This window comes from Sphaerodactylus townsendi, linkage group LG02, assembly GCF_021028975.2.
Source record: "Sphaerodactylus townsendi isolate TG3544 linkage group LG02, MPM_Stown_v2.3, whole genome shotgun sequence".
Taxonomy (NCBI): Eukaryota; Metazoa; Chordata; class Lepidosauria; order Squamata; family Sphaerodactylidae; genus Sphaerodactylus; species Sphaerodactylus townsendi.
In genome coordinates, this window is record NC_059426.1 from 120,328,672 (window position 1) to 120,341,853 (window position 13,182).

Below are 13,182 nucleotides of genomic sequence, written 5' to 3' on the forward strand. Positions count from 1 at the left end.
AAGAGCTGGTACGTAGGTCCACGGGTGGGATATAAACACTTTAGTCTATGGGTAGCCTGTCTTGGCCCAACAAACCAAGCCTCCTTAGAAATGATTTTGATGAGTCTATAAATTGATTGCTATTATTTGTTAATACATTTGTCTTGAAGGACATAGATTTTTCAATTAGAAGTGTTGGTTTTCATACCCTATTTTTCTCTGTCTCAAAGCAGCTTACAGTCACCTTCCCCACCCCACAACAGAAGGTAAGTGAGGTTGAGAGAGTTCTGAGAGAACTGTGACTACCCCAAGTTTACCCAGAAGGCTTCTTGTAGGAGAGTGGGGAATCAAAACTGGCTCTCCAGATTAGAATCCACCTGCTCTTGATCACTGCGCCATGCTGGCTCCCAAGAAGCACAAATAAAGTGTGCATGTTTACAGGTGCAAATCAGACTGAAACCAGTTATATGTCAGTTCATATTTGTTAGCTTTTTCACAATAATCTAAAAGACAGCACTCAGGAAATTTCCACACTATGTATATTTTTTATCACATAAGTTATTTGAAGTTTACCCAAACCTTTTGAATTATTACAGTACTCATCACAATAACTAATCTTTCCCCATATTTTTTCTGTGACAGAATTTCGTTAAGGTTAAACAGAAATTTAAACATTCAATGGAAATGTTTTGAATCCCAAAACTCTTCTGGAAATCACTAAAATGGATTATTTTGCACAACTAATTCTAGAGTACTGGAACTACAATCAAAAAAGTCCTGGGTTCTTTGCCATCCTGTGCTAAACACTAAGCAAAGACATTCCTGTATGTCTAAATGGACTGGATAGGAAAACACATTTCCTAAGATGCACTGGAACCAAGTCACAAGTGGATATATAATTTGAAGCCCCCTCTTTGAGTCTAGATCAGAAAACAACAAGTAAACAACCCAGCAGATACAATACCAAGGGTAGATATTCCTCCCACCTGTCCTGATCAAGGGAACAAGCATCTTGTGCCAACTGTACTTTTAGGTTGCCTTCAGAAACAGCCCTACACTGAGTTCATTTCAATAAGTGACCTAAGAAATTACCAAAAAAAGTGCAAAAAAAGATGGAACCTAAAAAAAATTGAATTAGAAAGGATTGAAATTTACCACAATCATGTGCAGCAGCAATGCTGGTTCCATTCCAACCCTAGCTATGTCTTTCAGCAGGGGCAGGGTGACATATTATAGGCAATTTTACAAGATTGCCGAGAGACCTTCATTTTCTCGAGATTCAACTCCTGCATTTATTTACAGCCTAAACAGACATTTATCATTAAACCAAGGCAAAGTCCATGAATAACAATGCAATCTTAAGCACAGATACAAACTTCTAAGTCTACTGAGGACAATGCATTTAAAAGGATATAACAGCTTAGGATCACATGGCAAGCTAAAGTAAAGTAAAATCAGACGGAAGATGACATTTTGCCTGTGTTTACAACATACAACATGAGGGATATAGCACATGTCATTGAGGCATCACACATATCAAAGGACTTTATCACAGGATTTTCCAGCAAGGCTGGAAAAGCTGAAAAACTAAATTAGTTTTTTGACCTGAAACAGAATAAGCCACTTTAGATCTGCAATTTTTGGCAAGCAAAAATTCTTGTGTTCCCTCTAAGATAATGCAAACACATGCCCTGTGAATTATGTTTATAGCCTTTCCACTGAAGGCTTTTATAATGCTAAGAATATTAATCACATCTTCGGTGCCTGTATATTTCACTTTAGCTGCGGGTTATTTGGGCCTCAGGGACTTCCTTTCATTTGACGTTGTCACATAAATCCCTCCACATGCCATTCTTCTTCATCCACCCACCCCAAGAGGATGCCATTTGTCCTTCACATGGACAGGGGTCATGCCATACCAATCCGCACCTGTCAGCAAAGACTGTAAGAAGGGAAAGATCAGCCCAGTGTTTCTCTTGTTTAAGTCACTGTCAGGGGGGGTCTCATTTAAGCCTTCCTGAAACAGAGCCAACATCGCTTGATCCTAATCTCTAGAAAGTCACACCCCACACATCTGAACCAATCTGTATTCAAGCACCATTGGTAATCATCTCCAGCCACTCCAGCCAATTCAGAACCAATACGTATTGTGAAGCGTTTTATGTCACCAGTATGCCTTGAAAATTAAAGGAAGTAAAATCTGACAGTCATGATTAAGCGTTGAGATAACTTGAAGAGCTTATCAAATCCACAACCCTTGAAATATATTTAATGCGCAGGATGTAATGTGCTGAGATAAAGCCAATGTTTATTACAAAAAATTCACTCAGACTGTGCAGAACTTCCCATTATTCAGGCCTTCAACCATCTAGAATTTTTATGCTCCATTGCATCATGTGGAAAAGTCTTTTTATCCAAACATCTGGTTATTGGATGTGTTGTAGATTAAACTACTTGTTTCAAAGACATCACAGCCACAGATTTGGGTTGCTTAGCGGAAAATGATGGCTAAGTGAAGAAGGTCTTAATCTGCTCACGGAAAAGGAAATAAAAAAGATTTTTAGACTAAGAAGCAGGGTATAGAAATATGTGTCTTTGTAACTTCCATTCAGCACACTGCTGTGGTTAGCAGTATGGCTGCCAATTATTCCTCAGCAGTTAAGCTGACATTGGAGGTTCCAGAAATCCCTATTTTTTTCATTTAGTTATTCTGACGGAAGTATGGACAAAAACACATTCAAAACAAGTAAATGGATAGAGAGTGATTAGATGGGAATAATAATAATTTTAGAATTAGCAACATTATGAAGCTAACAGCACTGTCCTAAAAAAACCCCAGAATTTGTAATTCTGAAATTATAATTTACAGATTTGTTGTTCCATTACAGAGACATTTAGAATAACTGAATAATGGATTTTTTTACTTATAAATCCCAAGCAAGAGCCAAACCATACTTAACTCCTTGCTTTAGAGTAATGGCATTGATTCAGAGTCTCAAAAGTGCTAACCTTCTATCTACTATCAGCTATCCACTAGCATTACAATCCAATGTAGACAGGCATTGGTCCTGAGTCAAATAAATCTGGATTGCTAAATTTTGCTGTAGATTCCAAAAGAATATCCATGGTGATCTCCTCACTGGCAATTAATCCTGGGATAGTCACCCGAAATATCCAGGTTCCCTCGAGATCTCCTCACAGCCGAACTGCAGAATACAGATCAGTCCCATTTCTGCCCCCCCCCCCCCCACATCCCCTTATGGGATTTTCCTGGACCTGCTTGTATATGCACCTTTGGGAGCTAAAAAGGAGATAGGGGCTACACATTTGAGGGTTCATAACTTTGGACCCCCTGAACCAAACTTCACCAAACCTGGCTGGTATCATCAGGAGTGTCACCTGATGATACCCTGAAATTTTGGTGCCACTAGTCTAAAAACTGCACCCCTGACAGCAGATACTCCTCCAAGGGGCAGGCCTAGATGTCTTCACTAGAAACATGCTGTAGTGAGGATGCTGGAACGTGGATGAAAAGGTGCCAATTCTTTTGAAACTTGGTTGTATCTAGATTACATTTTCAGGGGGAATTTGGCCCATGTTAGCCTCTTACAGCAAACCTAAAAGGAGTTTTTAAAATAACAGGTTTACTGTAATATAAGCTTTCATGGACTAGAGTTTAAGCAAATTGACCATTTACATATCAGCATCAGAAGCTATACCTCGTACATTTCATGACTTTTTAATCCCAGGGTTCACAGTTTTTCTCTGTCCAAATGTACAAAGAAAACTGCTGACTGACAATATCCTTCATGCATCAGGTGTAGAACAAAAACGTATGCCACAAAAACCCCACTATTCTTTAAGGTGGCACAATACTGTTTCTTGTATTATCTGTACAAAAATGTTTGATGGAAGAACATCCATAATAAATTATAACATTTGTATATAGAACATACATCAAATACAAACAAAAACAGAAAAGAAACATAGGTGTCATCCCAAAATGATCAGTGGTCACTGTCCTCCAACTTAAAAAGCCAACAGTTTAATGCTTTTGCTGAAAACTTGCTATATTTTATGAATCAGGAACATCATTTACAAAACCCAGAAAAAAACCAGGAAGTGTTTTTGCTGCCTTCTACAGCTAGTTGTGAAGGTACAAGCACACTAAGTGTATTATTGAAAAAAGTATTGAAGTACTGATTTCAATAGGTCAAATATAGGCCTGATTCTACAGCATTATGAAAACAGCAACAATATGCTTAGTTTGGAGCATATCTTATTATTGCTCTGAAGACTTACATTGCTTTGGAATAACAGAGTCTTTCAGGAGGGTCTACTATGGCTTAGCGATAGAGCATCTGCTTTGCATATGAAAGTCCCAAGTTCAGTCCTTGGTATCTCTAGTTAAAATGATCAGGTAGTAATGTTATGTGAAAGACTTCAGCCTGAGACTCTGGAGAGCCACTACCAATCAGAGTAGCCAACACTGATCTTGGTAAATCAGTGCTCTAAATCAGTATAAGGCAGCTTCATATGTTGGGATCTCATCCACCCTTACTGGCATTCTTACAGAAGAACCTTAACAAACTTCTTAGGAATATTGATTACAGTTTGAGAACCAATATTATAAATCATAGGTTTTACAAACCAGTTTTTATCCAGCCCCTCTTGCAGCATCCTACTGAGCTCCCCTGAATTTTAACACCCTCAAAAGAACATGGGGGACAATGTGATAAGGTTGCCAGACCAAACCTGGAAATCAGTGGGAGGGTTGGGGAACAGGGACTCAGGGGCCATGCAATGCCAGCAATGTTGGCGATGTCACTATGTCACTTCCAAGTACAACACTGAAGTGACAATGGATCACTCTCAGAATTATCAGAAACTCTAGTAAAACCATAGAGTTGCTGATTGTATCCAGAAGTGACATACTGGCACAGAGGCCGACAGTGGTAATTAGTGGGAGGCCATAGTTGGAGGGCTGACAACACTACAAAGTGAAGAAATCAACAAAAATAACACTACTGCATTCATTGGTAACTCTGAATCCAAGCCACAGTAATAGAGTTGTAAATGACTGAAAACAGGAAGTCTTTGGTTTTCCATTTGACTTGCATCATCAAAGTCCTTTTCTGGGATAAAAAAATAGATTGGTCCAATTTATTTCACATTCTTCTGCACTAGTTGCTGCTTTGGGGGATGTACCATGTAAGAAAGATTTGATATATGAGCCCTCCAAAACAGCACCCTGGATTTGGAAAAACAATTATTAAAGAAAACCAGACTTTATCCAAAAGGGTCTTGAACTTCATGCTGATAGCACAAGCCCCACTGAAGATAAAAAGTCTTCATATGTGGCCTTTGTGGATGCACTCAGAGAAGTGTAGCAGCAATTCAGTGCTGAAGAATTGGCTCTTGGACATTTCAATGAATTAACTGTGGAGGTAAAGACCTAAAAATCTAATGCAAATGTGGTAATGCTGTTTCGCCAAAGGCCTTTGAACGCATTAATATAGCCTAATGGTATGTAGATGGACAAGGCAGAGCCACAGGGTTATGGGAGGGCCTGCCCAAGGCCCATTTCAATAAGGAAGTAGGGGCAAAGGAAAAAGCTTCTAGAGGAGGTCAAGACCACAGATAGACCTGCCTGAGACATAAGAACATAAGAACTAGCCTGCTGGATCAGACCAGAGTCCATCTAGTCCAGCATTCTGCTACTCGCTGTGGCCCACCAGGTGCCTTTGGGAGCTCCCATGCAGGAGGTGAAAGCAATGGCCTTCTGCTGCTGCTGCTCCTGAGCACCTGGTCTGCTAAGGCATTTGCAATGGTCTGTGCCCAGGGGAAGGCAAGTTTCTGTGAAAAAGGACTCCAAATTGCTTAGAGTGAGCTAAACAGTCCAAGAGTCCCTACCTCTGCACCAATCAGCTGGAAGGGAAACCAGTGGGAAAGAGCAGGTGACAACAAAGCTGTAGGGCTAGACTGGAATGTCTGCTCTAGACTCCAAACTGACACTTTATGTATGTATTTATTAAACATTTCTATGCTGTCTTCCCATCCATCTCGAGGGCCCAAGGCAGCAAAAATTTTCAAACAGCATTTAAGATACAAATATATATAATATGTAATATTTAAAACAATTAAATAAAAATTAAATATGGTGATTGCCAAGATAACTTGTTCACTGTAGTCAGGTTTGACTCTACTTTTCTCCAGTGGGGACCTAAAGTGGCTTATAACATTATTGCCTTCTTTTTATTGCCAGATAGATTAGGCTGACAGTATATGGCTGGCCAGGGTCACCGGGCAAGCTTCTATAGCAGAGTGGAGATTCAAAACTGAGTCTCCCAGACCTCAGATCGAGATTCTAACCAATACATAATGCTCACTCTCATATAACAGAGTCACACTTAACTGCAAAGGCAACACTGTAATGCCATTAGCACAGTTGGTTAGCATCAGCTAGTGGGCAGCAGCTTCAAACAGCTTGTGGAAAGCAGTTGGAGTGGGCAATTATGGGGTGACACTTAACAGGCTCCTGTCAAATTCATCCTCAGTCATATACAAAAGGCTCTGACAGACACTAAAGATTACTGTTACATACATACACACCAGCAGAGAAATCATTTCTCCTGGCCCACCTCCCACAATACAGGTGAGAAAACTTTGACCATACTGGAATTACAGAAGCAGCAAGCAAGACCCCTTGGCAGGATCTCTGACTCCCACAACATTCATGTTTTATTCTGAGGTACTTTTAATCACATGCATCTCACAGAAAGTACATTTTTAAATGTTAAGTTATTGTACAATTTTAATGAAAACTAAATCTTTGCCACTTACAATTTTTATAGAAGACATTCAGTGCAACCATCTTTTGTTATAAACTGAGGCAGATTCTGCATGGGCCAAAAACAGCAGTGTGAAACTGGTGTGAAACCGGTATAAAATGGTTTAAAACGGTGTAAAAGGGTTTGCACTGTTTTCACACCATTTTCACACCACTGTTTTTGGCCCGTGCGGAATCTGCCTAAGTTTGCTTTCCTGGCACTTAAATATTCAGGCATTTTCAAGGAACATTTTATATTCACATTCTCCCAAATGTGTTGAGAATTCTAAAGTAGTGCATTTACTTCATTAGGGGTCCCCCACTTGCTGGAAACCATGAAACCTGACTATACATTTCCAGGTGCATGCCAAGTGCTTACAGAAAGTTGATGGGGTTAGGCTAGGCTTTTCCCCAACAATGCTTCTAACTTGCCATTGGAGACCTGATTGACTGTGCCGACTTGAGATCTCAAGAACAAATGCTGGATAATTCATGACGAGAATTAGACATTAACTTCTCCAGCTCATTTGACTCCTATCATGTTTCCCCGAAAATAAGACAGTGTCTTATATTAATTTTTGCTCCCAAAGTTGCACTATGTCTTGTTTTCAGGGGATGTCTTATTTTTCCGCTCCACAGCTGCATGCTCTGGTGTTCTGTTCGACGGGCATGCTTCCAAACAAAAACTTTGCTACGTCTTACTTTCGGGGGATGTTTTAAATTTAGCACTTCAGCAAAACCTCTACTACGTCTTATTCTCAGGGGATGTCTTATTTTTGGGGAAACAGGGTAGTTGCTCCCTGTTATCCTGTTGTGTACCTGGACAACTAAATCCTTCTTGGTTCTACTGATCTAACCAGTCTGTTATAATGTCCAAAGCAAAACAAATCGTGTTTTGTCTCTGGTTTACACAGAAAAAAACAAAGGGGGCAGATTCTAAACCAGGACTAAGATAGATGAGGAACTGCTGTCACATAGAACAAGGAAGCCTTCAATTCTCCAGCACTATGTGACAAGAGGAGCAAGAAGAGGGAGCAGACAACCATATTGTGTTGCCAGCCCCCAGGTCATCTCCAGACTACAGAGATCAGTTCCTGTGCAGAAAATGGCTGCTTTGGAGGGTGGACTCTATTGTATTGTACTGTACTGGGGTTCCATTTCTCCCTAGGCTTCACCCCCAAATTTCCAGAAGTTTCCCAATCTGGAGAGGCAAACCTATGCCTCCGCCCCCATTGGTAGCCAGGAAGCACCTGGTAACTCCAGGCCTGGACATGTCCCAGAATTACAATTGATCTCCATACTACAGAGATCAATTACCATGGAAAAAATAAGAACATACAGTAAATTGTTACCATACAGTTTCTAATAATTCCTAGAGTCATCCAAAAGTGACAAAGAGTAGATGTGAAAATCGCTGGAAATGATGGTAAACCAATTCCTGGAGCTTCACTTTGTCGCCACTGGATAGATGTAGGAATTGCCACAAGCTGTATGTTTGGAACTTCTGTAAGTAGATAAGGCCTTCTTTTTCTATTTGATTTTTCTCCTGCAGATGCTTCCAGCTGTTGAGGGCAACAGAACCTAGGGCCAGGAGATTCCCCACTGGGAGTCCAGCAGCTCTACACTTCTACCCCAATCCCACCCTCTCCAGGCTCCATCCCCAAGTCTCTAGGAATTTACCAATCTGAAGTTGGCAACCAGAAATCCAGAGGACTTTCTGGATAATTCTTTTCACAAATTGAGGTTTGTTCATCATGTCTGAATGTAGCCAGCCTTCATTTACCAAGTGTAAAACCAGAAAGTCAATTCATATGCAAGACCATCTCAGTCTTATTGTGACATCAGACCAGATCAGCTAACGGAATCAATTGAGATAGATCAAAAAGTGGACCAATCTGAACTAGTAGGAAGCAAGTTGATGATGCTATACTCTGTTTCACATGAAGGTGTTAGTTCGGTCAGTTGAGGTGCAGTGACTGAAAATTGTATGCTTCTGCATTAGAATGAAGTCCTGAACTAGTGTAAGAACAACCATCCATTTTTATGCCCTACCTTTGTCAAAACCATTGTTTTGTGCATTCTTGAACATGGTACTTTGATACAAGAGCACCTGCAAAAATGTATTTTTACTTTCAAATGGATGGGGGAGCAGGGGTAGGTAAGCACTAGGACCCAGGTGGAGCATTCCACAACAAAGAAGGTCCAACATGCTGTGTTCTGTGGCAGAGGAATATACAATATACTAACATCTTTATGTGGAACATAGTATAGTATTTTATGAATAGAAAAGTCTGACAAGTTACATGAGTTGCTAATAAAAATCAGCAAGGGCTAAACTTTGCTAAAAGAGATGGTTGCACTGAAAGCATCTTGCAGAGACTAACCTTAATCATAAATGTTTGGATCAGAGTAAGTGGCAATGAAAAATATGTATGCTACCAAACCACAACAAAAAAAGGAGGCATTATTGTTTTTCAAGTAGACTGGGCTAATAGAAGATTTTGTCAACAGGAGTAATTGCTGTAGATATCAGAGCATGGAAGTCCCTTAGAAGATAAGCATCATTTGTTGGGAAGGGGGGAGGTCCTGAAAGTTGCCTTTCTCTCCATATATTTATTTAAAACTGGTTAAACTTTTTTTCCTTTTCAAAGCAGCCTAAATACTGAAGTGTATGGTAAAAAAAAGAGAACAATTAATTTAATGACTGGAAAGAAAAGGAAAAATGCTAGCTGTTTAGATGGACCTATAGATGTCAGTTTTGATGCTCCAGGTCTTGTAGCCACAAACCATGCAAATCCCATGTCAATATGACAATTGAAACAAGCAAATCTGTTCTGAATTGAGGCCTCAGTATTCTTAGGAATAACAGCAATTAGCCCTGTTGGAATTGTAATATTCTGTGTAAGGATTTGTATATCTTTCCATTAGGCCATGCAAGAGGCATGTGAAACCCCATGTATTCACTTCTAAGAGGAGAGCAAAAGAGACTAGACTGCTGTGGGGTCATTGCCTGGAGGAGATAAGTATGGAGACTAGAGGGGAGGGAGAGAGAACAGTCCATTCTAGGTGGCCCAAGTTTTCCTGTGATGGAATAAAATTTAGTGGTTAAACTCACTGCTAATTGAATAAGTTAACATGAGGTACTTACACAGTTTCATCATTCTTGAACTCCAGCTCACCATAAGCATCTTCAAAATCCTCACCGCCTCCTTTTGCTGTCCCTTCAACTGTTCTAAAGGGGACTATGACTGTCCCTCGGGCACCAGATGTCCTAAGAACTTTCACTTCCATCACCCCAATGCTCTCACTGACATGTATCACATCACATTCAAAGGTAAAGATGCCTGCATGATCATCATCCAAAATAGTTACAGTGGCCACATAGGGAGAGGCAAGTATGGCCTTGGGATATGGCAAGTTGTTGACCTCAGGAGGCTCCTCTGTCTCGACCACTCGGAGGTTACTGATGCGCACAAAGAAATGCTCATCTTCTTCAAAGATGTCATCATCAATGATGCCTATTGCAAACTCTTTTTGGGTCTCCCCTGACTTCAAAACAACTGTACCTTCTGTAAATTCATAGTCAGCCCCAGCATTTGCAGAACCATCTTCTGTCTTATAGTCCACATAAATTGTCTTGGACATGTCTCCTCCTTTCCGAACGATGGTTAGGAGGACAGCACCACAGTTCTCAAGACACTGGTAGGAGCAAGGATCAAAATAAATTTTTGAAATGAATTCTTCAGGTTCCTCTGGCCGCACTTCATGCAAGCTAGCACTTCTTTTGGCTTGCTCAGCTGCATGCCTTTTCAGAATATTGCCTGCTCCAGTCATCATCCTAGTAGCCTGTATCCGATAGAAAGCTCTGCTTTTTTGTTGATGAGACAAGGCATAGTAATTGGCCATCTCCACTAGCTGGTCCAAGTCCTTTTCTGGATGCTTTTGCTTCAGGTCTTTGAGGATCCGGATCATCTCTTTGCGAGACTCATCTACCTCTTTCCCTTCCATAGGCACTAGGTTTCCATCCAGAAAGTGGGAGTTCATCATCTTACCATCCATTTCAATCCCTTTGGGGTGATCCCCCTCGGTCTCAATTATAATACCCCTGTGCTTGTCAGTACGGTACCTTTTGTGCATATACTTGTTGAGGAAAAGCTTTCTGTCTGCTATCCAAGCCAGGATGACACAAACAGGGAAGAAAAACAAAGTGAGTAGGCCTTCCCACACCTGGACCACACCTGGAGAGAAGACTGCAAGGATCATGTACAACCATATATATGCAAAGATGCTCCATGCAGCCGTGACAAAGAAAACCCTCAAGTGTTTTATCTTTCTAATCTCTCCATCAGGAATGACATAGACACAGATGGCTATGATGATAAACATATTAAAAGCTGCACTGCCAACTATGGTAGAAGGCCCCAGATCACCAGCAACAAACCCATGACCGCATACTTCTATCAAAGACAGAAGAATCTCAGGAGCAGAGGAACCAAGGGCCATGAGGGTCAAATTGGAAACAGTTTCATTCCATACTCGTACGGTAGTTGTGGTAGTTTCTCCATTGGATTTCTTGATTGTGACCTCCTTCTCTTGTGACGTAATGACCTCTATGGATGCCATGAAGCGATCAGCAATGATAGAAACTCCCAGAAACATGTAGATCAGTGCAACAAAATAAACAATAACCCTGGCAATTTTGTCCCCAAGAGATGGGTTTTCTGGGTACCATATTGGTAAGATGACACCTTCCTTGCACTCAGAAGAACCTGAACATGTGTAATTATGTCCTATGATGGGGGAAATTGCCCCTGTGCCAGCATCCACCTGCAGACCATGTAAAAACAGTACAAAGGTAATGAGGCCAAAGCGGAGGAAGGCAGAGGTGACAGGCTGCAACCTTAACCACGCCATACACAAGATTTAATTTCCACTGTACACAGGTAACAGATCTTCTTATCAGGTCAGCAATCTGAAACAGAAGGATAGGAAGAAGATGATTGAAACCAAAGAAAACAAAAGGAGCTATAGATTTATTACATATATGCATGAATGCTTCAAGCAACATTGATGAAGTATGCACTGGTGCTGACACTTAGAGCCTAACCATACATTACATTATCACTGCATCCTCCCTGGGTCCACTAAGATGACTTTTGATCAGATCGCTGTAAGTCAGCTGTACCTTGATGGCAATTGTTTTTAAAAAAATCCTTAGTCTGTTAGCCACTTATTCTCTACCACCTAATAAAGTCACAAAGGGAGCAATCCTAAGCATAACTACTCTGAAGTAAGTGCCATATTATTCAATAGGGATTATTCCCAGAAAAGTGCCTTTAGAACGGCAACATAGTAATTTAGCCATTTTGGCAACAATTTCCTTAAGGCTTCAAAGTGAATTAATTCTCCAATGGAGAAACTACCACAAAGATTAATATGATCTCCTTCCTGAGGCATCATTTAACAATGCAAGTTCATTAGTCCAAAGTGAGGCACAAGACTAAACATCTGATATTATTATTATAGGTAGGTATTGCCAGAAAAGCTTTAGCATGTAACATATCTTGGTTGCCTGTAAAGGGGAGCTCACCAATTCCCCAGGCAGAAAAGTTCACTACAGAACTACTCTCACTGAAAGAAAAAAAGTTTCCTAATATCCAGTTGGAACTATTTGCATAATGGATACCAATTATGAGTCCTATTCTCTTTTGCCAAAAATAGCTCCCTACCCTCCTCTAAGAGACAGCCTTTCAAATACTTAAAGAGAGCAATCATGTCCCTCCTCAACCTCCTCCAGACTGAAGATTCCCAGGTCCCTTAGCCTTCCTTCATAGGGCTTGGTCTTCAGACCCCCATCATCTTCATTAGTCCCCTCCACACCCACTCTAGTCTGCCCACATCCTTTTTGAGGTGAGGCTTCCAGAACTGCACACACTACCCAGTGTGCAGCCTGACCAATGCAGTGAACAGCAGAACTATAATATCTTGCAGTTTAGGCTGCAATAGCTTTTTTTTTTTTTTTTTGCTGCTGCATCATAATGACTGCTCGTATTTAGCTTACAGGCCACGCATGCCCCAAGATCTTGTTCGCACACTGCTACCTGGAAGTGTATTCTATTCCCCCATCCAGTATATGTGCTTCTCATTTTTGTTACCCAGATGTAGAACTCTGCACTTGTTAAATTGTATTTTGTTCACATTCCAGGGTGTTCAGATGTCACTGAATTCTATCTTCCAGGGTATTTGCTACTCCTCCCAACTTGGTGTCATCTGCGGGATACCTTTGTTATTCCACATTCCACATTGCTCTCACTATGCCAGTTGGGGCAGTTTGCTATGCACAGTGCAGTTTACTTCTGTATTCCTGGTCCTAG

At 40.8% G+C, this 13,182-nt stretch overlaps 1 protein-coding gene across 10 annotated transcripts in view; it reads right to left on the minus strand.

Moving 5' to 3' along the window:
* Positions 1-13,182, minus strand: part of SLC8A3 (solute carrier family 8 member A3) — a 223,518-nt gene that overhangs the window by 168,808 nt on the left and 41,528 nt on the right. For 6 of the 10 annotated variants that reach the window (XM_048484378.1, XM_048484384.1, XM_048484375.1 and 3 more), the window contains exon 2: positions 9,957-11,780. The exons of the other annotated variants lie outside the window; for them this stretch is intronic. In XM_048484378.1, the coding sequence (XP_048340335.1) occupies positions 9,957-11,722 (1,766 nt within the window). In that variant the 5' untranslated portion in view covers positions 11,723-11,780. The remainder of the gene's footprint in view (positions 1-9,956; positions 11,781-13,182) is intronic. 10 annotated transcript variants of the gene reach the window in all.